At 33.9% G+C, this 27,478-nt stretch overlaps 1 protein-coding gene and 1 long non-coding RNA gene across 3 annotated transcripts; one reads left to right on the top strand and one right to left on the bottom strand.

Annotated features, from left to right (window-relative positions):
- The first annotated feature begins 21,692 nt into the window (after positions 1-21,692).
- Positions 21,693-23,456, top strand: LOC116206668. The gene is made up of 2 exons (XR_004156755.1): positions 21,693-22,144; positions 22,886-23,456. It is a non-coding gene; the product is annotated as an uncharacterized LOC116206668 (long non-coding RNA).
- LOC116206665 (argininosuccinate synthase, chloroplastic) lies at positions 23,354-26,759 on the bottom strand. 2 transcript variants are annotated; one of them, XM_031539459.1, is made up of 10 exons: positions 26,598-26,759; positions 26,321-26,379; positions 25,990-26,074; positions 25,593-25,740; positions 25,168-25,216; positions 24,883-25,065; positions 24,719-24,793; positions 24,440-24,625; positions 24,147-24,235; positions 23,354-24,073 (listed from the first exon to the last, which is right to left on the bottom strand). In XM_031539459.1, the coding sequence occupies exons 1-10, from the start codon at positions 26,662-26,664 to the stop codon at positions 23,521-23,523; spliced, it is 1,494 nt and encodes a 497-aa protein (XP_031395319.1). In that variant the 5' UTR covers positions 26,665-26,759; the 3' UTR covers positions 23,354-23,520. The 2 variants fall into 2 exon arrangements, with proteins under 2 accessions (XP_031395319.1, XP_031395320.1); XM_031539460.1 differs by lacking the exon at positions 26,598-26,759 and having other exon boundaries at positions 25,990-26,145; positions 26,321-26,354.
- Positions 26,760-27,478: the final 719 nt, after the last annotated feature.

The following is a 27,478-nucleotide window of genomic DNA, read 5'->3' as shown; positions in this document are numbered from 1 at the left end:
CGTTCTTGACAGTGACACACGTCCAACCCTCAAGATGACATGCCCGGACAATGAAATGTATCATTCCAAGGGGCAATGAAAGATGTTGATTTCCTTGGAGTGCTTAAATGGCTAGAATCGATACAAACTGGTTCAAGGGCGATAGATCAATGTGAATTCCAAGAAATTTTCTATTTGCCCAAACTAATTAAAAAATTTGTTCCTTCGCGGGTGAAGAGAGAATTTAAGGAATGTGTGGCTTGGCGAAGAATTATGTTCAAGTGGCTTTATCTAAAGCTGAAAAGAAAGAGTCCTCAAGCAAATGAATCAACATAAGTGGCAATCAAAACAACGATGGAAGCTCAGATACCCAGGAAAACATAGACTTAATAAGAGGTGAGTATTATATTCTTCTTATAATTTTGCCAAAACATTGAGGACAATGTTTGAGTTAGGTTTGAGGATGGAATTTTACTTTTTTAGTGATTTGATACTCTTAATACTTGTTGATTTGAGATGATGTGGTGATAGTTGATGATATCTGCTGATTGAGCTCATAGTAGGTTTGGGGGACTTGAATTGCTGATGTTCAGAAGGGAAAAAAATAAAAGGTTTCTAGTTTTTGGTTTTGTTTAGGTTTTTATGTGAGAGTCAGATGTTGGCTTGACTTAATGAAAATTAATATTGAATTGGTCCATATTCAATGACGATTTTAGTGATAGTATTCATTATGTTGTAGTTAGAGGATTTCTTGAACTTGGCTTCTGTTTAAGTCTGATTGCACTTACAATCATCGTTAATGAAGTTTTGAATTAATAAATTTAAAAAATATAAAAATTACAAGATTTTAAAATTTTATTTAGTTTCTTAAACTAAAACATTTTTCAGAGTCATACATATTTTGAGTAGGAACAGATTTAGTTAAAAAGATTATGAATTGATTAAACATATTGATTCACCACCTGAGTTCACCCGGATATGATTTCTGATTTGGAAGTCGAATTATGTCAATATAGTGGATCAAATTACCCTTGGTGAGATTTTGAGCATTCTAGTAGGATTGATACATCTGTTATCAATCAATATTCTTCTTTCATGAGGGTCATTTCGGGGGCATTTGATTTCAGAGTTAAAGTAACTTTGATTTTGATTTTGATTTTGATTGTGGAAAAAGACAAATGAGATGATATTATAAATTTGACTTGAGAAACGTATGTTTTTGTTGTTTAGTGGGTAGAGTTAAAATCAAAATCACGATTCTGAAATCAGTTTCAAATTTCAAACGGGACCTTCATGTTTACGTCGCTCTAGAACTTGCTTCATATACTCATTAAGACTACATTTATATGCATTTATGAAGAAGACGAGGGCAATTAGGTTGTTTTAACCAAAAAGCCTAGCAATTTCATTTTGATCCATTAATGAGTCACTTTGAGCTTTATAATTTTCTTATTTCTTTCTTCATGACCCATGGGATATGAATTATTGATTTTTGGGGTGAGTGATGGTATTCATTTTTGGGATGAAAGTGAATTAGATGAGTAAGAATACTAATTATAAACTGTTTATTTGTATTAGTACTTCTCTTCTTTAGAAAAAATAAAAGTAAAAAGTAAAAAGTAAAAAGATGAATAAAAAATGTGAAAAAGAATTAAGAGAAGAAAGAAGTCATGAAAAGTGAAAGAATTAGGCACTCAAGACTAGAGATTTGATGTTTGTGGTTAGTCAAAGTTGAGAATTAATGATTTTGGGGGAGTGAAGAGTTATTGAAATTCATTGTTTGAGAGTGGAGAATTATTATATCATGGATTTTATCTCGGAATTTCAACCACTTTCTTTTCCTTTATATTTTAACCAAATAGTTGGTTGAGATACCTAGCCACATTACAACCCATTAAAAGTCCTTTCCGATTCATGTTTGCATATAACTTAAGTAGTGGAGATGGGATGGAAAAACAAGCCTATGATAGTGCATATTCACGGAATTGGATTTGAGTGCAAAAACAAAGCCTAAACACTTGAGAGTGAGTGCATACACACTTCCTAGTAAGGATCCACTATATTGATATGTTTAGCTTTACAATGAGATATTATATTGAGACTCCTGAATTGATAAGGATGGTTTTTTTATTTAAATACATTTTCTTGAACAACTTGATTTATTTCTTACTCTTATCATGTGGGCTTTTAAATGATTATGAAGAAAGAGATTTCAAGTGTGGTTTTAAAAGAGCTTTGGTTAAAATATTTTGAAAATTTTTACTGCACTTCTTATTAGGATGTATGAAATTCGGCAATATATTATTCTCAATCTTGAGTTAGGTGATGAGGGAATGAAACTATTAGATAGTGTGAGTCACTTTTGAGAATTTTAAGGGGATCATTCACATTTATTTGATTTGAGACTAGCCATGAAAGTTTGGTTGATTGTTTTGTTTAGTTTTTGTTTTCTTTTTCTATTTGCTAGAGGACTCGCATATCTTAGGTTTAGGGGTGTGTGAACTCTATTAAAATAGTTATTCGATACCTTTTATGCATTTATTTGGAGGTAGTTTCTCAAGTTTAGATTAGTTTTAGTAAGCTTATGATTTAAGTTACATTCATTTACATTTTGGTAGGATTTTAGAGTTTTAAGTGCTTTTTGGTGTTTTTAGGAATTTTAGAAGTTAGTTCATGCATTGAAGCTTTATTTGGGAATGAAGTGGATAACTCAACTCCGTTCCAACTATAACAATTATATTATTGGGGGTTGTAATGATTGTATTGTTGAATTATAGGAAAAAGTAATGTATAGTTGAGAGAAAGTAATGATTGTGTTGTTGAATTGTTGAAAAAGTAATGAATAGTTGAGAGAATTTAGTATTAAAAATTGAATTGAACGGTAGTTATGATAAAAAATGAAAAAAAAAGGAAAAAAGTAATAATTATATTGTTGAATTGAAGATAAGTGGAGTTAAGTGAAGTCGAGAAAAAAATTACTTCATTCCCAAACAAAGGCTGAGTTTTTGCAACCTCTAAGTTTTTGTGTTTTAAACAGGTTAAACTGGAGCTAAATAGTACAAATTGCATATCAATGGAAAGCTCATCGAGTCAAGAGCATAGCGGTTCAAATGGTCCGTCAATCGAAGTTTAGATGAGGAAGATATGATCGATTGAAGTTTAGTGCTCGACCAAGAATTATTGAACTGAGAGCCCTAGCTGTGAAAACGAAGGGTTGCAGCCCTCCAAGTCAGTCCGATCCAACCTGATAATGCTTATTTCGGGATTTTTCTCAAGCCTTAAGGATTCTAAGAGGAGGCCATTATTAGAGAGATATTTAACTATTTGTAATTAGGTAGCTATAATATTTTTGGAGATAGAATAATCTAATTGGGACGGTTAAATTAGGAAACTACATCTTCTAGATAATGAGATCTTTGGAGATTTTGTTAGTTTTTTTTTCATGTTTTTAACCTAGGAAATTAAGGGCTGAACGTTCATTCACGTGAACCAAAGAAAGGTGAGAACGGAACTTTAGGAGCAAGAGGAGGTGGAGATTGATATCGTGGTGACCGTGACTCTAGTTAAAGAATTGGCTACATCATTCTTTCTCGTTTTTCTTCAAATCCTTGTTATCATATTTATGTTTTCTTCTAGGATTTGATATTTAACAATACGATCATGAGCTAAACTCCATTATCTAGGGCTTCAATGGGACCTAGTATTTTTATATAAAATTGTGATTTCTCTTCTCTATGTCTATTAAATTCAATTGAATCACTTATCCTATCTTGTTCTTAATGTGATTGATTGCTTGACCACCAATTAATTTGATTGGGAAATCTAGATGAGCTCAAAAGAGGATTTTAGATTAAGTCGTGGATATGATAACCTAAGTTTAGTTTGAGTTGGAAAATCAACTAATTCCTGTGAGGGATAGGAATATACATGATCGCCTTAAGTAGTCACTTAGGGTTAAATGGGGGGTTATTACGCCATATATCCCATGATTTTATCTTTTTTTCAAATCTATCACATACTTTAAAAATTACTCAAAAAGGTCTATGGTTTATATTTTGCTCCAAAACTATCACGCTGTCAATTTATCTGTTACTAAAACGTAAGTAGGCTCTAAACTTATTTCATAATTTTAATTTTTTCTCAAATCTATCTCGGATAAAGGGTCATAATGGCAAGAATGAGTCCACTTACGCTCCATGTCAATAACACCGTTAAATGTTAACAGAGAAATTAACGCCATGATAGATTTGGAATCGGATGTAAACCATGGATTTTTCTGGGTAATTTTTAAATCATGAGATATATTTGAAAAACAGGTAATACTATGAGATATCTTGTGTAATAACTCCAATGTTTAGTGGGTTCTCGCTTATTAATTGCCTAGGATTAGAGTAGTTAATTCGATATAAGTGATTCGTTTTTGCAGCGCTTGAAAGATGGGTAAAAAGATAATGGAGTAGAAAGATAATAGAATCATAAGTCAGTAATTCATGAATTTAATAGAATAGAGAGAGAGAATGATCAATTTTATATAAGGTACTAGGGAAAATTGAAAGTCCTAGATTCATCTCCATTGACTTTACTCATGTTTACTTCATCGCTTTAGTTTAGCTTTTAGATTTAGTTTAATCCACTCTTTCAAATCCAATTGTCTGGATAAAAGCTAGTTGTGATAGTTTTGGTACCTAGTGAGGTTTAGATCAGTCTCTGTAAAACGATAATCTTACTCTCATATATTACTAGAGGCGGTACTTGCACTTGCGTGAATTGACGATTTTTATCACAATAGCATACTTTATTCGATGGAGACGAGCTAAAAGCTTAAGACCGAATCAAAGGTCATCAAATTCCTAAGGCACGAAAGTGACAGAACTTTCCAATGCGATATTTTCGTCGATATAACTAGATTATTCGTATTATTTATGTACCATAATTATTAAGAGTACAGTTTATAGTGTCAAAATCTCAAGTGGTATATTGTAGATTCGTAAAATCGGTCTATAATACTCGAAAACCCACGCAGTACGGGGACTTAATCGAAGAGCTCAAGTATCCAAACTAGAAACTTGTTAGTAATCTGTGAAGATGCACTTATATGAAAATGTAGTCAGATTTGGATAGTTTGGCCAATATTTGTCAGCTTGTCAAAGGTGGGGGGACAATATGTTATATAGGACGGTGGTGGTGCCACCCCCCTTTTTGCCAGGGCCGTACCTGGTGCCCACTTTTGCATAGGTGAGGAGTGAAATCGGTACTCTGTAGCAAAAAGAACCCTCCAGCCGAAGATATTGACAATTTTTTCTTCCCCTTCCCATGGAAAAGCAAAATAATGTCGAATTTAAATGCAACAAAATGTAGCTCAACGATAAATTAATCTTTCAATAAACAGATTATGTTTACATTCAGTGTAATATTATAACTTAAGAACTTATATGAAGTAATCTGCGATCTCGGGAACTAAGAAGATATATACGCAAAAAAATGGGTTGTGTAAGTCAATAAGTTAAAAATAAATTGTACTTTCATTGAAGCAATGGATTGAATTTATTTAATTTTTTCTGATTACTTGCACGTTATCAAGTCCATCTTACTCATAAGTGGTAGATCTTCATTCAATCAAAATCATACCTAAAAAATTCAATATCCTCCCAAGTCCAACAACACTGGGCAGAATTTACGAAGCTTCAGGCTCACAATGTAAATGAGCAATAGAGAAAGTACCAACCTAAACACCTATCAAAAATTGAATATCAAAAACTAATCGATGGCACGCATGATCGATTTGACAGCTAAATATGATCCTGCTAGGTTAGACTTGACCCTAGGCAAAACATGAATTCTTTCCCTAACATTATTCAAAAATTTTCTTAATTGGCAGATTTTAATGATTGATGATTGTATTTGAATATTTGAATGGACCTCCAAATTATGATGATAGACTTCCTTCCTTTTAATTAATATGCTAAATTAAGAATTACACTTGATATATTAATAAACTATAAATCAAAATATAGCTCGTAACGTGAGTGGACCTCTAGTACGTAATATACACACACACACATCATTCTTATTTTTTAATCCTATTTCATGAAAATACTTCCAAACAAAGTGTAAATCCGGTGCATTGTATCACTTCACAGTTAAAATCATCCCCCAAAAATACATGGCTTATATGATGCTCGACTCTCGAGTCAGATTCGAACATTTTGCAGCTGGAACTTCTCTATGTCCACTTCATCAAAGGTAGATAAAACGTTGCCATATATAGCATCGGGTCATAAATTAAATTTCGTAATTTTCATAGTTGGAGGTAAACATTTTACATATATCTATATCTATATATATATATATATATGAATTGAGACATCAGTGTACTGTACAGCTGTCTTCGGTGTCAATATCTGACCTTGTGGACATTAGGTTCAGATCAAGTTCCCCAAACAGTCCTTTGACTGTAGAGTTGACCAAACATCTCACATTTGAACAAGGGCTGATGCCGCTGATCATGATATCATAATGGAAAACCTTTTAATATGCATAAGATGTATCAAATCAATGGGCACCCACATCATCAAGACCGTTGAATTTTATGATTGAGCACTGGCCTACTTATATGCAAGAACCTCTCCTTCACCAACTACCAACCATATCGATTCATTAACACTAGAAACTATGGCTTAACCCGGGCATACCAGCTCAAACAATAACGATTATTTCAACACGCTCGGAATGAATTAATTTAGAAGAGAAAGAAATAAAAATTGAGAGTGAAAAAAATGAAAAAATGAAAAATAAAATATAGAATTTTAAGAAAAAGTAATGAGATAGAATGCGAGATTGGGGGTTGAAGGAGAGAGGAAAATAGTGAGTGTGAAAAGAAAGTGAGAGGGGAGAACAATGATAAATTGGCAATATTATTTTTGAACTCCTCTCTTTCATTTTAAATTGTATCATATTTAAATTAAAAAAATGATTTTGAATTTTTAACCACATCCTATAAATAAGGTAAAATTGAACTTTCATTTAAATACTAATATAAAATAGAAAGTATTAAGACAAAATATAAGATATCTCAAAGGAAAAATCATTTGCCCCTATTTTTAAGTGCAAGATTAGGTTATGGAAGAACAATTTGTTATTAGCGGAAAGAACCTCTAATTTAACCTTTTAATTAATTAATTAATTAATTAATTGAAATTAATTAGGTCTTAAGGTCAAGTTTCGTTTTCAAGATCCTAATGCGAAAATTGATTACGAAAACGTCATTTAGCATTTCCTTTTTGTTGCAAGTTGGAGTAAGCGAAAGGCAAAAGTCGTACCACTATTATTGTTAAAGGGGGTCCACCATTTACTTCCAAAAGAAAATTGGAGTGTAATTACTCTCCATAATTTGAAAAAATACAGACACATTGGATATAAAACTATTTTATTGATTAGGTGGCGTTTGAATTCTATTTCATTCCAATTCCCTCCATTCTTTATTCAATTCAACAACATAATTATTTTTTTTTAATCTTTTTCTCTTATTTAATAATAAATTTTCATATCTACTTTTTCTTAATATTATTACATCAATTTTTGAATAATAAATTTTCCGACATACTTTTACATCCATACATATATACATACTTTTCTGTCTTTTTCTCTAATTTAATAATAGATTCTCACATCTATTTTTTCCTAATTATTATTATAATTAATTTTTTAATAATAAATTCTCCATATACTGTTATATATTTTGTCTCTAGCGATTAGTGTAAAGTGAAATTGAATTCCAACTCCAGTCCCAAACTAATCCACAATGCCATATTAATAAAAGCTATGAAATATTATAAATTGAAATATAGTATCTTTTTTTTTGTTACAAAGGAGGTCCAAAACTTAGTATAATGAAGAAGAAATTATAAATAACTAATAAGTGTGCACCGATAGTCTCACTAGGTATCGAACCTGTGACTTCTAAGTCAACAAGCAGAGGCGTGTGTCACTGCACTACACTTTTTTTTATTAAGAAACTAAATTTGGGATAAAAAATTTTTAAAAAAATTATAGCTTTACTTCATATTTTTGAACATTTGGGAATAAGTTTGTGGAAGTGGGGAAAAAAAAACTTGGATAACTGCCTTCGGGCATCACGAGATCAACCGCTAGCAAACCCGCATCAAGTTCGTCCGTCTATGTTATAAGAGTCGATGCTGGGGCAATAACCGTAGGATGGACGTATTTGATGGGAAGAGAACCACAGAATATGGTTGAGGATTGAGGATAGGGGAAGGTGAATGAATGATATATAGCAAGTTTCACAGTGACAAATATGAAAATCTGAAAAGTATGAATATCATCGCATTACATTTCATTATCCGCAGGAGAAGATATTGTGTCTAACGAGTATAATAGGTGTTAACAGATTGATTTAGGCATAATTAGAAGTTATTTTCCTGTGAGGCAATAATCATATGCATGTAAAAGAGTTGATCAATTTCTTCCTACGTTAATTATGTTTTTTTCGTGCAAATAATTTTCCTGAAAAGAACCAATTGGATTATTAAAGAGAGCCTACACTAACAAAAAGAAAAAAAAATTTGTGGGCAAAAAGGAAGCTGTAAATTATTGGCCAATGAATGGAAATTGCATATTCGAACCTTTTTTTCCGATTATATAGAGAGGCGTATGGGTCTATTTGTTCAATAAAATAAAAATTCTAATAGCTAATAAAAAGGCATGAATAATCCCCAATAAGTATCAAATATGAAACCTCTTAATTATCCGATAAAAATATGCGCCACTGTATCATGCTCAAATTGCATTTTCAAACTTTGCACTTCGTCCACTTTCACTGGAAGACAAATTTGTCATATATGTAAAACCATAACTTTAGGCAGCTCATGGATCTGCTTAGTCATAGATGGGTGATGCCACCTCGATCGATCTTGCTTTATATCATGAAATAGTGGTCCCGATCTCCACTTCAACGCCGACATTTTCCTTGTTTTCGCTCTGGATAATTAATTAGCAGCTGATCAAAAATATCATTTTTGTGTCCTGATTTTTCTATAATTATATCCGATGACCCTTTTGTTTTTTGGCATCATTTGTTATGCTCTTATTTGATGACCCTGTCGTTTTTCGGCTTGATATATTATTACTCGACTGGCTATAATACTATGTTGTTTATGTATGTAGTAAGGGCGAATGCAGCTCGCTCTTGGTCAAGAGAAATAATGGCATTATTGTATATGATTAGTCTCAAGACCATCTAACATGCAATGCATGCATACAAGGACAAAAAAAGAAAACATAATAAATAATTATAAACTGAAAGAACCTCCAATCAACGACAAAGGACAAGTCTTACCACTACTGATATATACAAACACACATATATATCCTTATATGTATATATATATGTATATATCATTAAGAAACACTACCATTACACCATAAAGATTTAATTATTTAAAAAATAGAATTTATGATAATACGCTTCAATGATCAAATCTCAACTTATCACAAGGTGTTGTGTAATTGGCCAACTACTCTTCGTATTGAGATTCAAACTCATTAGAAACACGGTGTGGTTAAGTCAACTCAACTTCCCAGCATGAATTAGGCTTGGCTAATTGATTAGGGACTACTTTTACTGAAAAAGCAGAAGAAAAGACTATTTATTAGAGAAAGAAAATTTGGTATATTGAAACGTCTTGGGATTAAAAGTTCTTGAGTTCAATTCTCACAAGAAAGACTATTCATGACTCTATATTTCTTTTCTCTTATTTATTTCCATTTAGGTCAATGAGTCTCATTTATTTATAAAAAAACGAAAATTCTGTTATCATAGTGGTTTCTCATCTTGCTAGTGCTAGTTATAAATATCCTTTTACAGAGTTATTATATGCCAACCATTATAAAACTAATTTGCCTTCATTGTCAAAGATAAACTCATCATGCATCTACATTTCAATTTAAGGGAAATATTCTTCCGGGTGAGGTTTTTACAATGGCTCCATTTATAACATGTGAGTTGCCGTGCGTATATATATATATATATATATATATACAAGTTTAATATCGCGTGGAACTTTGCGAAAGGCGATAAATATGTAAAAAACTGAGATTAGGAGATATAGTTAAAATTGGAAGGGAAGAAAGCTCCTTGATCACTACTTTCTGATTTGAACAGGAAGTGTAATATCATTTTCGATTTTAGGTGCTTCCTTCCCTAAGGAAAAGCCACTGCTCAACAAAACCATGGGCCCCTTGGCATGCCAAAGAGAGTCTGCACATAGTGAAACTTCTCCGTCCAATTTATATGAACGCATGGCATCTCTCAAGTAACAAAATTGGCACATGAATAGATTGAACCAGCTTGCTAGTTAGCATACATGATCGTATGTAGTAGGAGATAGGAGAAGTGGACATAAAATTGAACTTGGATTCGCTTGAATTAGTGTCGAGGGCGAATGCTCCTCCACTAAATTTCATTTCTGGTTTCCACCATAAAAAGAAAAAGGAAAATCTCTTTTTTGAAAGTAAGGGTGGCATGATCTGTGCCAAAACTAAACAAAGGGGCTCGATCGGTAGTCCCATTGACGAGATTGGAACTTAGAACCTCTTGATTCTTACCAAGCAAGAATGCTACTCCCTTTGTCAGAGGATATCTTCATTGTAATGTCTTGTTTTGAATTTTAAATTCTACAATAAGATCAGGGAAGCAATTCTCATGAATATTAATTATAGGTTTGATAATAGATCTCCCGTTCGATTCATTGCTATAATTAAAATCGAATTCACAGTTGGGGGACAATCCTATATTATTGTAAGGTAGTTTCTCGGTTTTACTATTAGTTCTCTAATTATTATCTATAAAAAAATTTCTACTAGCTGGGGCTGATTAATTATATAGACTCGTGATAAAATTGTTAGATTCTTGAAAATGATATTTATTGATGTATTTAGAATTGATGTACTAAGAAATATATAATTATATATATTGATGAATATGTACTTAGAAATAGTAATTATCGTGTTTGGAATCATGATGAGTATATTCCTGACATCTACATAAAGTTACCGTTATTCCCTCAACTTTATATCTTAATAATATTGTCATTTTATTGGATAATTTGATGTAAGCATATATAGCATCTCTGAATGAAAAAACGAATATACAGTTCTGTTACCTACTTATACAATATATTTAAATCAAGAAATTCGAAGTAAAACTTTGTTTGGAAGCGCTGCTGATGAAAGTTAAAAATGTTGAAATGAAAATGATGGTAATTGGTGAGAGAAATTGTTCCACGCGTAACAATTAAATAGAAATACACGGGTTTATAAGTAATTAGGTACCATAATTTATTGGCTCAAATTTTTGGATTGGAGATGGTTCAATAGCTTATAGGCCCAATGAAATTTTACATGATATTAGAGCATGTTATACTTTCGCGCGCCCTTGTGGGCTCACACCACTTCAAGTTGGCATGAGTGTGGCCAGGTCCAATTATGAGGCAAGCAAAAGTGCGCTCATGTTATTCAGGCCCGAGCGTGGAACTTGTAACAATTAGTTTGATTTGTCCCCCTAGCCTGAGCACAGAAGAGAATATGTCCGGCTAATGGTCAATTGTTCTGTGAGGGTGGGCGTTGAAATTTAGAATCCCACATGAAAAAGCTAAGTGTAATTGAATGGGTTTACATGAGATTGGATTCCACAACCCATCAGCTTGAACTTTTGGGTTGAAAATGAGCTTAATCGCTTATTGACCAAAGTGAGAATTTTACATGGTAAGAGTGGGTTAACCTTTCGCGAGCCCGTGTGGAGACTCACACCATGCCAAGCTCGAGTGTGGAACTTGTGACTAGTGAAATCCAAGTTCGAAAATGGAAGCCCGACTCGTAGTTGGTTTGACGCCCCTTGCCCGAGTGTGGAAAAGGAAGTCCACTTCGAGGTAGGTAAGGCCTAAGTCCAAAAGAGAGGAGACCCAAGTATGGAAGAGGAAGCCCATCTCGAGGTAGTTAAGACTTGAGTTCAGAAGAGAGAAGAGTCTGGCTCAATGTAAGTTGTTGAGAGCAGGTGTTTAAGTGTTCACGTGACATGCGTAGATAAAGGGTGAGAAAGACCACATGGTACCATGTAAGGGTGGGGATTGAGAGAGATTGTCCCACATGAAAAAATTAAAGAGAAATCTACGGATTTATAAGAGATTTGGTACCATAATCAATTGACTCGAAGTTTTGGATTAGAGATTGGTTAATACCTTATAGGTCTAGTGGAATTTTACAAACCTCTTTGAATATATATAAGTAAGAGCGATTGTCATAATAAGCTATCAACTTGCTCGAGAAAATCATATTAATAACCGTCAAATTTAAGGCATAGTTTTAGAGTCAATTTCTTTTCTAGAACAATGACTTTTTGCTTTAAAAAAAAGTAATGAAAAAAAAACACATTTATTATACTTCCCACCACACTTTTAAAATATGAATACCCTTTTATAAATACCTCTTCTTGGTGCCTTCGGCTTGGGATAAAGGAAGTCCAAGATTCGTGCCTTTTAAGAGACAAGAGATACGCAAAGTCGCCGACACTTACGTGAACGCACGGCTCCTCTATAATTTGGGAATGGAGCGCAAAAAAGTAGATATCATACGGATCAGATCACAAAGGCAAAATGTTCGTAGATTGATGCATCCTATATAACCATAATTTATATTTTTATATCCCCAGAGTTAAAAAGAAAGAAAGAATAAAGGGACCCACCATTAATTGTATACAAGAGAAGTTTCATGATCTATATATCTATATATATACTATATATAAAAGTATGACAAGTAACCATACTTTTATACCCTCGTAATTTCTCCTCACACATTTTCGTCTTGTAACTTTTAATTGCACATTTTTACTATATATATAAAACGACTTTTTTTATTCACTGCTCATTTTTGATACTTTATTGCAACTCTTCAATCTCAACCGAATTAGCCCTTCATAACGGATATGTATTTCATAACCGTTTATATTTTTAAAATTTCATTGCACCATATTCGTTTTCAACATCGTCATAGATTAATACATTTATTGTCTCATCTCTATGAATGACATGATTGTTTTCAAAATTTCATATTTTCCTAATTTTTATTCCAAAAAATACATATATCATTTATAAATTTCTACCACTCTTTTCGTACCTTTTACTTTCACATTTTGGTACTTTTTCTCATACATTTTCAACTTTCTATTTATCGCTCATTCTCAATATTCATTGTCTCACATGTTCTATTATATATTGCTTCAGCTGAGTTAAACTTTATACATCTTTTCTAAAGTATGACCCTTCCCAAAGTTTTTCTCCAACTTTTTTTCCTTTTTGTTGTAAATTAATAATATTACTATTTTAACATTTACTCAAATAATACAAATGCCACTAAACATGATATTTTTTCAATAGCATAGCATCCTTTCATTCGTTTTAAAAGAAACACTAAATTTTACGTATTTTTTCTCATGATCTTTCGACTTCAAAGCACCCATTCATACTTTTTCACTGTAAAAACTACCTAACATGTTCATTCTCTTAATTATTCACTCTAAACAACTCATCAAATATGAAATAATTTCTCCATTCAGCGCTTACGATTCCTCTCTCCACTTTCCTATATACATTTATATTTTTATATTTCCTCTTTTTGTATTTAATTATTTCTCCTTTTAATTATTTTTATTCTTTAACTTTGTAATTTCCCATATTCTCTTTCGAACATAATCCTTTTTACTTTTTTAAAGTTTCAAAAACCAACTTATACCTATTTTTTCTCATAATCTTTCGATTTGAAAGCGCACTTTTATACTTTTTCACTATAAAAATTAAGTAGCATGTTCTTTTCCATACTTATTCACTCTAACGAACATATAAAATATGAAATAATTTCTCCATTCACCGCTTACGGTTCCTCTCTCTTTTTTTTATTTGCATTTGTATCGATGGATTTTCAAAATTTATATTAAGAATTTGTAAAAATTATCGTATAGATGGACAATGTTACATAAGCTTAAAGTCCCCATGTTGTCAATGTCCTACTTCACTAGTTCTAGGTACATTTTCGTTGTTGTTCCTCAAGGGTACATGTGTAAAAATAAAGAGACGAGTTGTTTCTAACGTAAATCTAATATCGATTATCAATACAACTTATCAATTTGTAACTAAAATTAAATTTACTCTTGTGCCTTAGGTGGGATCTAAAGTGTATCGTTTGTTTTTTATTTTATTTGTTAAGTTTAAATTATAATATATAATATGAATTACTAAAATAAATTTATATAATGGAGTCTGATCAACTTCCTTCCAATTTTCTTTCTTTAAAACTTAAACCCGACCCCAAAGTTCTTTAATTTTCGGAATTTTTTTTTATCAATTTGGGTTGGATTTTTCTAAATTTTAGAGTTATGGGTGTCATTGCAAGACTATTCGTGAAAATAATATTTCTATTAATTATTTTGTAAGATTTTATTAAAATTTTAAATTCATTTCTCTATTTTTCTTTAGGATATTCTATTGAAATGAAAGATCAAGTCAAAAAAATATATCAATTGGAAAAATGTTCTTGAAATAAATTATTTTAAAATTGCATTAATTTCATTTTTTAAAAATTATTTCCAATATTTTAATCATACTTATTATTGTTCATATCCTAGATTCTGCATCAATGCTATACGCAATGTGAAAAAGAACATAATATAAAACATTGCCTTTGTATTTTCATCATTATATACCATTTGTAATTCTACATAGTTTGAAAAAATAATTTTTTTGGTGAAATAAAAGAAAAATAACTTTGGTTGAGATAGAGATAGAGTAGGGGCTGAGGAGAAATAAGTAAAAAGCAGAGTGAAAATTGACCACGAGTGAATTGATGGAAGAGCGATATTAGATATATGGGCAAATTACAAAAAAAAACCCAAATTTTGTAAAAAATCTCAGTTTTGTCCTAAATTTTGTTTTGTAACAAAAAAAACCATAAGTTGTCTAAAATGTCTCAAAAATTACCTCCGTTATAACTTCCGTCAATTTTTGTTGCTAATGGTGGGTCCCTTTAACAGTCCACGTAGGTCACACGTAGGCAAAAATTGACGGAAGTTATAACGGAGGTCATTTTTTAGACATTTTAGAAAACTTATGGTTTTTTTCTGTTACAAAACAAAATTTAAGACAAAATTGAGACATTTTACAAATTTTGGGTTTTTTTTTGTAATTTACCCTAGATATATAAGTTTAAAATTTGAGCATTTTATAGTTTTATTTTTTCCTTCAGTTTTACTTTTCTTCAATAGAGTAAAACATAATTTGGATAATTTCGTAAAATTATACAAAAACTGATACATATATTTAGATATAGTGATTTGTTATTGGTATGCTAGTTTTGTTATACTTTTTTATGTCACCCATATGTAAATACTATTATTAATATATATACATATATATGTTTCCATTGAATTTAATATTATTTATTTATTTTATTATAAAATTAAATGAAATATATTTTTGAATATTATTAGTTTCCTTTAATAATTTTATTTTTAATTTAATATTTAAATACTCACGGGATCCACGTGGCAGATTTCCATATGCAATGTCTACAATGTTAGTATTATGTCAAAAAAATCTGTTAAAATTAAGAGGAAAGTGATGACACGCTAAACGTGATAAGAAACTCATAATTTATAATTTTTCCAATCAAAAAATTCGTGCTAGAAATAATAAAACTGCCAAAATTTTCTTTTTTGGGTCTTCAACCATCATAGATATTATTAACTCATTTTATTTTATTTATTTATAAATTAAAATAAGACATATTTTTTTATTAGAAATAGTCACAAATTCATTCAAAATGAGAGATTATTAATTTACTATTATTTATATATTTCTATTTTAAAAGAGTTTTCTTATAAAGTCTGTTGTTCAAGTATTATGTATTTTAACCTTATCAAAGAAGGTTTCATGTGCAACACGCGTGTAAATTTACTAGTATACTTACATGTAAGATAATTATATGCATTAACATATACGTATATATACTTATTGTCTTGATCAAGTTGTATTAGATATGGTCATTGATTATCAGCAATTGTAACCTATCGCTCGCCAGCAAAAGATGGTTGATAGATCGGCTTTATTATGTTGGGACCATCTCCGGCAACTGGAGTTCTCTCCTTCTCAATAAATACTTCATCCCCATGTGAAACACAGGCCTAACCAAATCATGCCTTGACGGTCGCTATACGATCGTTCACACACCAATACTATAAAAGTCAAACAGTCATTTTTTAGCCACGACATGATATGACGAGAAAAAAATCGATGAGATCTTGAAAAATTATTACCATTATGAGTGCTCATGTACTTAACATGCAACATTTCTCATTTACGATAAAATTTTAACATTATTTCCTCATGTTTCCTAATGAGATGCAATGGACTAAGGATTCCTCGTTAGACACCTTTCCCGCATCTACCTCAATAATTGCAAGCAATGAGACCTCACGAAGTTATGGGTAGAAGGGAGAATGGGAGATGGTGTTGATTGAAAGGAGATGGGCCCCTGTAAAAGGGATATGGACCCCATGAGAACAGAGAAAAATCCAAGATTGTGTTTTCGTTTCTTAGCGGAGTAGCCAGCCAGCTGGTCCCAAAACAAACGCATGCTTTGATGCTCAAAGGATCTGAAAAAAGTTTGGTCAGTAGAAAAAATTAAGACAGGGAAAAGGAAAGGGCAGCAGCAGCACTAATCTACCGATTGTGCAATCCAGTCTGCTGCTTTGCTTCCATTTCTCACATTTTGGTTGGTCTGATTATTAAATATTTTTATATATTCTATTGTTTCTTTTCCCTCCTAAGGAAGCAATTTATAATAGAAGCTAATAAAATTTCATTGGTTTTACGAGAGATTTGGGATCATATGCAATTAAAAGTTTGAATTGGTAGATAAGAGCATCCAATCCTCTTATAAGCTGAGGGTTCTCTTTGTATTTGAACGATGCGAGGGGTCATAGGATCCTCAACAACCGCTCTCACACGTAGGTGGGGTTCGGTATGTGTAAATCTATATGAATTTCTAAGAAAATTGATTTAAATTTTTTGGGCTCACAAAATTTTCATGTTTGATTGGGCCATGAAAATCCACATTTTTTCTTGGATGAATTGGGGCCAAAGCCCAATTGCATTAAAAGAAGGAAATCCACATTTCTACTCTCACAATCTCACTTGAATAGTAATGTAAATTACCATCGGAGAGGTGGAAATGTAGGCTCCACCTTGATGGGAATGTGTATTATTAGTGATTTAATTGTCGGGAATCTACCAAATGTCTCCTTAGCGCTAAATATCAATGTGAGATTTTGTCTCTTGACATATGCTCTCACGTGTAGCGTAGTTAGAGGTGAACATCCGGGTCAATTGGAAAATGCTTGATAAATTAGATTTAGAGAATATATTTGCATATGCTTTTCAAAGTATTTTCACGAGAAATAGAAGAATTGCTCATTTTTCTTTTTTACAAATGTATAGAATGTATTATTATTATTCATTGAATAAAAGAAAAAAGAAAAGGTTCAGAGTGAGAGTGCAAAAATAGAAATAAGTAGGAAACATAATAAAAGAACAAATTATTCTTGGACCGATTATCTTTCTCATTACGGATCAGTTTGGGCCGGGCCCCGACCCCTGTTTATACCTTAAGCCACATGCATTTTCTTATACCAGAGAAAGGCCCACGACTTAGCACGCGAAATTAAACCGAATCTATGTATATAAAGTTGTATTCTCACTAATAATTAAAGGTAGAATGGTAAATGTTTTAATTCATTAATATGCAATATAGATTTTAAATCACAATAACAATAATAATTATTATGTAAAAATAAATATATCCAATACAGTGTCTTAATAAATTAATATACAATATGAAATATAAAATTAAATAATAATTATTATTGTAAATAAAGGCATAAATATATCAAAAGAAATCTATTAATCAAGAATCATTATTTCATAAGTAAATAAATATTCATAATTTTAAGGATTTCATTTGTAAATAGTTATTTATAATTTTAAGGAAATTGGAAATTATTTGAAATTTAAAAGTAAATTTTAAAAATCACCGTTAGTGTTATAAAAGTTCGACAAGAAATCTCACATCAAACCCAATTTGTCAAAAATTATTCAAACTCATGAAATTTAATACATGAAATGTGATTGAGAATAATTAGGTTAATGCTAACTTTAAAAATTCATAGATTTTATGATTATTATTCTTTCATTAATTAAAGCTAAAAATTTTAAATAAAAATTTGTGGATTTAAAAATTATTTTTCTACAAATTAGATTGATGACTACGATTATGTCTATAAAGTAAATAAATATTCATAATTTTAAGGATTTCATTAGTAAATAGTTATTTATAATTTTAAGGAAATTGGGAATTATTTGACATTTAAAAGTAAATTTTAAAAATCATTGTTAGTGTTATAAAAGTTTGACAAGAAATCTCACATCAAACCCAATTTTTCAAAAATTATTCAAACTCATGAAATTTAATACATGAAATGTGATTGAGAATAATTAGGTTAATGCTAACTTTAAAAATTTATAGATTTTATGATTATTATTCTTTCATTAATTGAAGCTAAAAATTTTAAATAAAATTTTGTGGATTTGAAAATTATTTTTCTACAAATTAGATTGATGACTGCGATTATGTTTATGAAGTATTTTACATAAATTATTTGCTCGAACTCCTCAATTAATATTATATAGTGTGGGTTTGAAATTTACCCTATTAAATTTTATATAGTATAAAAATAAATTTTCTATAAAATAATATAAATTATAAACCGATAGTAATTAGTATGTTTATATTTAAATTCTTATAATAAAGTATGTTTATAAAATCCGTATAATGCATGGCATTAATAACTTCGCACAACAAATGGCTAGAGTTTCTTTGAAAAGTGAAGAAGAAGCTTTATATAGTAGTGAGAGGAGAAGCAAATTCGCCAGGAGAAAGCTTTCGAGTATGGGGAAATCATCAGGGCCAAGAGAGTAAAGGCCAAGAATATGGGTTCACGAGGCGCAACCTTGTTTGCTATAAATGCGGCAAGAAAGGGCATTTCGTTCAGGATTGCAGATTGAAGATGAAAGTTACTGAAGGTAACGCGGCAACGAAGGCCCTTGAAGATAATAAATATTGGGATGGGGGTGAGATGAAGTCATCCCAGGGAAAAGAGGTAATTGCGGCAACAAGTATAGTAGCGAAGGAGACAGCGAGGCTAGCACTGGCAGTGTCAATGTCCACTGAAGTCGATTATAGCGATGATTGGATCATCGACTCCAGATGTTCCAACCACATGACCGGCGACAAAAAGAAGCTTCGGAGTACGCAAGCCTATAGAGGAGACAATGCGATCGTGTTGGCAGACAACACCAAGCTACCTATTGCCAACACCGGGAAGGCCGAGATTTCTTCGAAGCTTAGCACGAAGAAGTTACAGCTATGAGATGTCTATCATGTCCCAAGTATGAAGAAGAATTTACTTTCAGTGGCATAGTTGACATCCGCCAGTAATTATGTGGTGTTTGGACCTAAGGATGTGTAAGTGTATTGGAATAGGAGATTTTCCAGTACACTGATTATGGAAGGAGGGCGGAAGGATTCTGCCCATGTAATGCCAGCAGAGAAGAGTTACATAGACAAGGTATGGAAGAATGAGACTGTAGACTTATGACATACACGTTTTGGACATATAAATAATCGTAAGTTGAAGGTGATGATGAATAATCCGATGCTGAAAGGATTGCCTTAACTCGAGGTGCGTGAAGATACAGTCCGTCCAGGGTGCTAACACAGGAAGGCCTATCAACTGCCCTACAAGGAGTCTTAGGCTAGAGCAGAGGAGCCTTTAGAGCTTATCCACTCAGATGTGTTCGGACGAGTGAAGGAACCATCTGTCGGAGGCATGAGATACATGGTAACCTTTTTCGACGACTACTCCAAGTATGTTTAGGTTTACTTTATGAATGAAAAGTTGGAGACGAGAGCAAAATTTAAAGAGTTTTAAGGAGAAGGTCGAGGCCGAAACTGGCGGGAAGATAAAGTGTTTGTGGACAAACATCAGGGTGAATACATGTCCCCAGGAGTTCACGGATTATCTATGCCAGTGTAAGGTCCGGAGGCAATTGAAGTGTCCAAGTATCCCTCAACAAAATGGGATGGCAGAGAGAAAGAATCGACATGTTGCAGAATATGCTGAAGCATGTTGCATGCCAAGCACGGGCCAGCTCATTCTGGGGGGAGTGCTTGAAGACAGCTGCGTATGTCATCAACAGGCTCCCTCAACCGAAGTTAGGATTCGTCTCACCATATCAGAAGTTATGGAAGGTCAAAACCACGGTGAGTCATTTTCAAGATTTTGGGTGTGTTTGCTATGTGTTTGTGCCTGATTATTTGAGGAGTAAGTTCGACAAGAAGGCCGTGAAGTGCATATTTGTGGGTTATGACAACGAGAGGAAAGGTTGGAGATTTTGCGATCCAACCACAAACAAAGTCTACTTGTCGTGGAACGTGGTATTTGATGAAGCCTCGTCATGGTGGGTCCTAAAGCATGTGTTCTTGCCCGAGTCAGAGGCAAGAGAAGATTCTGTAGAAGATAATACAGCGGAGCAACCAGAAGAAGAGGAAGTTCGAGATGCAAAGCCACAAGTTCAGTTGCCCACGAAGAAGGCAAATCCTTGAAAAACTGGTGTGTATGTCACAAGATCAATCAGAGACTCGCGAGAAGAGGAGCTAGAGGAAGAGTCACAACCAGAGTTGAGAAGATCAAGTCGACAGAGGAAGCCAAATCCCAAGTACGTCAATATGGCTCCGATACAAAGAGGTGATCGTCATTTCGAAAGAGCCATAAAGAACAAGTGTTGAGGGGGAGTGTTAAGAATCAACACTAAATTCTTTTTCAAGTGTCTTGAAGAATGTAGAAGCATTTAGACAGCTAGGGGATACTTAAGATATTACTTTAGAGAAGTCTATAAGAATTGGGGATGAAAATCTAGATAATCTATGAGGACCATTATTTAATTAACTAGAAGAATCTAGAGAAAAGAAAAAAAAAAGAAAAATCTAGGGAGTCAATAGAAAAATCTAGATAATAGGAGTTAGGGCAGCCACCTACTATAGATAGAGATATAATTGAAAAATAAAAGTTAATTGATAGCTGCAATAAAATATATATATGAATTGGGCACGCTCACAAAGAAGTGTCACGACTTTACTAAGCCGTCGGCTAGTGGTTTATCGACCTTTGAAGTGCTCTAATAATTTAATTCAAAAGAGAATATTCGTGTATTTATCTATGATTTCACATAAAGTTAACTCTTTAATTTCAATTAAATGAACTTTTACTATATCTTATTCTTATTATATACAATGAATTTCGGACAACTGCATTTATGTTATTTCTATGGAGTGATACTCAATTAAAGAAAATTTTGACAAATAAAATATCTTTTCGATAATTGAAAATAATTTCTTAATATACGAAATATTATTTTACGTTCAATGTTTTTAATATTCTATAAATTTTGCATATATTTTTGCATATATTTTCGCTTAGGTGTCGTTTGTGATTAATAGAGGGTTAGGAAATCAGATTTTTCGTTGCAAGGAATGAGAGATGAGGAAGACATCGATACTCAAAGAATACGAGTAACATGAGGGTCCTCAAGCCGTGGGTTTGAAAAGCATTAGGAGAATCTAGAAGAGGGAGATGGAGTTTTAAGTGGCTTATTCTATAGGAAAATTGACACTTTCTCAAAAAAATATCAAAATTTATTAATATTCTAGTGCGGATTTGTACCTAGTTGAATGAAAGCTAAGGACCCTGCTCTCTAATGAGTTTTGTCATGCTTTGAGAAAGGGGATTTGATATAATTGCATAAGTTGCCGCTGCTGTTGCCGCCCATCGACAACACCTGACCTTCTCCTAGGAACCTCTTATCGATGTCACTGTTGCTACTGTTGCTGCTGCTGCCTTCGCCATTGCAAAATCTCACCGGAAAAGATCGGATCTCCACCTCATGAGCCACCCAGGAGGACCTTGACCTCGCAACACCCTAGTTCGGTTCGCACTTTCTCTCTATACAATCCCAAGCCTCCTGAGCCTGGGTTCGTTGAAACTTAGGGCTTGCAACCCCCGAGCTAGGTTCACGAGCCCATCACGAACCCAGCCATGGGGCTCGCGAGGCCTTGGTGAGGGTGGCTTAGAAGCTCATGCTGGAAAGGTTTGAAAAATATGAACATTATATTTATCTTTTTTTATAAAAAAAATCTATTTAATATATAATTTAAATATTTTAAAGATGGATATTTATGTCTTTTTGATCATGTTCATAGTATATTCCAGATTTTCGTCATTTTTCTATTCCATTTAACTAATAAATAATTTCAGGACTATTCTTTCTCAATTTTAATTCATGTCCATTTTATTTTGCATTAATTTCATTCCAATGAACCATACATACCGTAATCTCCATAAAAGCTACTCCTGTTAAACAAGTAATGAAGTTAAGATAAATGAGTTATCCCGAAGACTCAAAACCATCCAAAATCACAATTGTTTACAGAAGATGGATTAATTACCATGAGTTATTCTATAACAAACCTCATTAACTTTCAAGAAATAGAAAAAACAGAAATGAGTAAATAAAATTTTTTGACATGAAATGGATTTCTCATAGAATTTACATCAATTGGATCCTTGGTATTCGTCGATTTCATCCTTATATACAACAGTTTGGTCCTTATATACATCAAATTGCTCCTTGTTCAGACTCGTGATGACTTTGATTGAACTCCTCTTCAGGAGCCTACCAGGAGAAAGTGACACACCATCGCCATCCCAAGGGAGCCTGCTGCTGCTCGAGTACAAGGAGGTGGTAGTAGGGGAGAGCTCGAGTATGAGGAGGAAGTTGATACGGGAGAACTCCGAAGTGGCAGTGTAACTGGTGGGAGTGACAGTGTGAGGACTGGTGGGAGGACGGCTAGGGGAGGATGAGGTTGTCAGAATGGTGACACAGAAGTGAGCTGCCGGAGGGAGAGGAGGTGGCGTGGATGGCAGTCGCAGCTGATATAGACCAGGCGAGCTGGACTAGGAGCAATTGGGCGGAGGGAAGAAGCTAGCTGACCAGACGGACCTGGGGCCTGATCACAGTGCGGAGGTTTCTGCGTGGTTCCATTTCTGATTGCAGGAGACTTTGGTATGCTTGGACCGAGTCCTAACATCATTCTTCCGGTTCGGATTTGACGGAGATTAGCTGATTAGAAATTAGAATGCACTCAACATTCACTTTGTAACTCCAATTGCAATTCACCGAGGCCGTACATGGTCCTAGCAACACCGGACATGGCTACTTATCAAATCAAAAAAAAAAAAACCACCTTGGACATGACTACTGATTAATTACTTGGGATGAAAGGAAGAGCAAACAGCAAATCAACTCAGAGGCCCCTTTCTAACATAGCTCGAACTCTCATAGGAAGTCCATAGAGCCGAATGAATCCACCAGCATCGGCCTGGTCATAAATCTCCCCGCTCTCGAAAGAAGAAATATCCTGCCTGTAAAGGCTGAACGGGCTTGTCTTGCTGGTAGCAGTAACATTCCCCTTGTACAGCTTCAGAGTTACCGAACCTGTTGTGGTGCTTGTGATTTTCTCCATGAATGCATCCATGGCTTCACGAAGGGGATCGAACCACCTCCCAGCATAGACTAGCTCTGCATACTTAAGGGCGAGCGAGTCTTTAACTTGCATAGTCTCCCGATCAAGGGTCAAAGTCTCGAGCACCCGGACAGCTTTGAATAAGATAGTGCCGCCTGGAGTTTCATAGACCCCGCGGCTCTTCATTCCAACGAGGCGGTTCTCCACTAAGTCAATACGACCAATCCCATGCCTTCCCCCTATCTCATTAAGCTCGGAAAGTAAGGAAGCTGGGGAGAGCTCTTTTCCATTGACTGAAACAGGGAGACCTGAGACTATCCCAATCTCCACATACCTGAAGAAAGTTAATCCATTCAAATATATTACTTGATAAATCAATTCGAAGGGTATGATAAGACGAAACCTACTCTGGTTGATTCGGTGCTTCTTCTGGATCAACAGATATCATATACATATCTTTCTTTGGCTCATTAGCAGGGTCCTCCAGAATATCACCCTACAATTAATTCAAAACAAGTTATAAGCAGCAGTGCAGCACCACCCAGAGTAAAAGCCATCACGTATATTCCATACTAGAAATTTTACCCCAACACCAATCAAGGTATATATCCCATAAAGGATAACTAACGCGAACCTATACCATTTCCAAAAGAAACCTGGTGGAGTTTCAAACCGGCTAGCAGGAATTGAAAATATTCACCTCATGGCTCAAGTGCCACAAATTCCTGTCTCTGCTGTAGATGGACTTCTTCGTAACTGGGACAGGCACATTATGTTTCTTAGCATATTCAATCGCATCTTCTCTCCCTTGGATGTCCCATTCCCTCCATGGAGCCACGACATTCAGTTGAGGATTTAAAGCAAAGAAAGTAAGCTCAAAGCGGACCTAAAAAAAATTAAAAAGGTCAAATCTCCATAGGAAAGTTAAGATTCAACGTGGAATTACTGTAGCTGATGAAACTTGGGAATCAGGGCACACCTGATCATTTCCCTTTCCTGTGCAACCATGAGCTACAGCGTCTGCTCCAACTTCCTTAGCAACATCTACCATGGCCTTTTACGTATCCAAAAAATCAAGATAACCTGATCAGTATCCCAATATTTTTGCAACAGGAAAGATAGAAGTAGAAAGGGTTTGTCTACCTTGGCAATAACAGGACGGGCCATAGAAGTCCCCAGCAAGTACTCCCTCTCATAGATGGCACCTGCTCGTAAGCAAGGATAAATGAAATCCTTCACGAATTCCTCTTTCAGGTCCTTCACCACCAACTGACACGCCCCACTGGCCTTTGCCTTTTCTTCTAATCCTTCAAGCTCTTTTATGCCCTACATTTGTAGCACTAGGATTAAGCAAGTAGGAAAGGGGAGTGGATCCACTTATTGTTAACTGAACTTGCACATGTACCGAAGTATTATTAAATAACATACTTGCCCAACATCAGCAGTGAAGCATACAACCTCACAGCCATAATTCTCCCTGCAGTTAACAGAAGAAGTTACCTATCATGCCAAAGAAGCATCGCATATGTGTTCAATTTAAAGTACATCATTCAATTATATTTGGATATATGATGATCGAATGGCAAAGGATTTATTGACTCCAAGCTACAACATTTACTTCTTCAATAATGTAAACACTATCATAGCAGGGACATCCTTCTAAATCAATAGATATAAACAAGAGTGCCATGCCTCTCTTTCCCAAACTTAAATAGAACACCCATGCAAATATAGAAAGTGGTAGTGTGCTCTATATTAAATGCCGAGAAGCTAATATTTGGGGCTGGCTGCTTCCAAACTTAAGCTGCAAAAATCGAGCCTCATGGAGAGAGGCGGAGCACTGGAAAACATACCTCAACCATGGAACTATCACAGAGGTATCTAAGCCGCCACTGTAGGCTAGAACCACTTTATTTAACTTCCCGCGGAGGCCTTGCTTTTTCTCTTTATCCATAGACGTAACTTCTTGAGTGCCTAAATCTGAAAGAGCTGCTCGTGTGCCTGAATTTAAGGGAAAGCTGATTAAATTAAAAAGATCATACCATCGAAACTTTATATGTGCAGAAATATATATTTTTCTCCTTTATTTATCAGTTTCTATATATCAGGAATCTGTTTTGTCAAAAAATCTCCTGCAGTTATTGCAAGCCCAATGCCAATGGGGTTAATGTCACCTCTTGCATGAGCAGAAAAGAGCCATCATTTCATCACCGGATAAGCTAAAATATCAGCCAAACAAATCGAACTCACCTTTAGTTAGAGGAGCTCTAGGGAGGATGCGGCTATTCGTTAAACCAACAGCACAGCCCCGGAAACCACTCACTCTGGCCCCCAGCTGCAACAAAATGGTCCACAACCACCCCATCAGTAAGAAGTTCTTTTGATTGGCTAGCAAATAGGTCCATCCTGAAAATTATAAGTAAAGGCTCCGAAAATGCTGAAGAATGCACTGGCAGTGATATCTTTCAACAGTAATCTGTACAATAAAATCCCATTTGCATAAACCATAGCCAAAACAATAACAAAGAGATCAAAGGGACAGTTGCACTGAGAGAAATGATTAGGTGTTTCAGCATGTTACCAGTCGAAACGAGGATGGCTTCCCTTGGCAGCTCATCCTATCCTGAACTAGCAACGGCTCTGCAGACACGAAGAATAGAGTAAACTCAGGGATCCACAACTATCTTCGGAAACACGAATTCAACCATGCAGAGATAAAAGAGACTGAGAAACTGAAAACTGAAATTTCCGACAACTCAATCAAGGGAGAAGGAGAAGGTGAAAGCATAATTTCCAACGTAGAGCAAATGCCAGTTGAATGAGCAATGAACAGGTAGCAAATTAATATGGAGATATACCTCTCTTGGATGCACAGAGCGCAGTGCCATCGGCTGTGCATGAAGCTAGCGCGTGCCATTGAGCCATTGTCTCTCCTCCTCCTCCTCCTCCTCCTCCTCCTCTCAGTCTCTGCCTGCAGCTGCAACTCTGAGGAGGAAGAACACAACAAAGCAACAACTTTTTCTCAGTAGGGTTTAAGAAACAGTGGGAAGATGACAAATCTATCAAATGCCCGACCCGGACGTTGGTCGGCCGACGGATGGAAATGGGCCGGGTCAGGATGGTATCTGAGGACCTGGGCCCGACCTAGGCCCAGAATTGATTGTTAAAAAATCCATATCTATATTTATATATTATCTATCTATCTATATATCTGTATAAGCAAAAACATGGTGAACCCAGTTAGATAGCCTCAAAATTCTCAGTTGTTGAATGAAATTTTCTTGCCTTTTTGAAAATCAAATTTTAACATTTTATAAAATATATTATGTATAGATTTTGTGGGATCCTTTAAAAAATAAGTTTTAATTTTTTTTATTTTTAAAAGATACAAATATAGATTTATTGAAACGGTTGTTATTTTCTCGTTTTTTATTCCTTTAGAAAAACAAAAATTTCATTTTCGCATTTTAACTTTTTTAAAAAAATTTTAAATTTTCAAATTTTTGAATATAACGAATCGGCACATCGTTCAATGTGAAATTGGTGCAGCAAATTCAATTGGCAAATTTTAATATACGTTTAAAAAATGAGATAATCTTTATTGTGGGTGAGAGAAAATATGATAATAAAGAGAATAGATTTATGAGTATATTTTATAAATATATGATGAATCATATATATCTAAAAAAGCAAATCAGACTATATTCTTTTAGATTATGTATGATATGTTATAAAATAT

Source organism: Punica granatum, chromosome 5 (genome assembly GCF_007655135.1).
Source record: "Punica granatum isolate Tunisia-2019 chromosome 5, ASM765513v2, whole genome shotgun sequence".
Lineage (NCBI taxonomy): Eukaryota > Viridiplantae > Streptophyta > Magnoliopsida > Myrtales > Lythraceae > Punica > Punica granatum.
The sequence above is the reverse complement of the archived record's forward strand: the minus strand, read 5'-3'. Positions and strand labels throughout refer to the sequence as shown.

What these genes read in the sequence shown, in the direction of transcription:
- LOC116206665 (XM_031539459.1), bottom strand. Translation starts at nt 26,664, where the DNA reads ATGGCTCAATGGCACGCGCTAGCTTCATGCACAGCCGATGGCACTGCG. An exon ending in TCACTGCTGATGTTGGGCAA is followed by an intron (nt 25,066 to 25,167) that starts GTATGTTATTTA and finishes CTACAAATGTAG; the next exon opens with GGCATAAAAGAGCTTGAAGG. An exon ending in CAGGAAAGGGAAATGATCAG is followed by an intron (nt 24,626 to 24,718) that starts GTGTGCCCTGAT and finishes AATTTTTTTTAG; the next exon opens with GTCCGCTTTGAGCTTACTTT.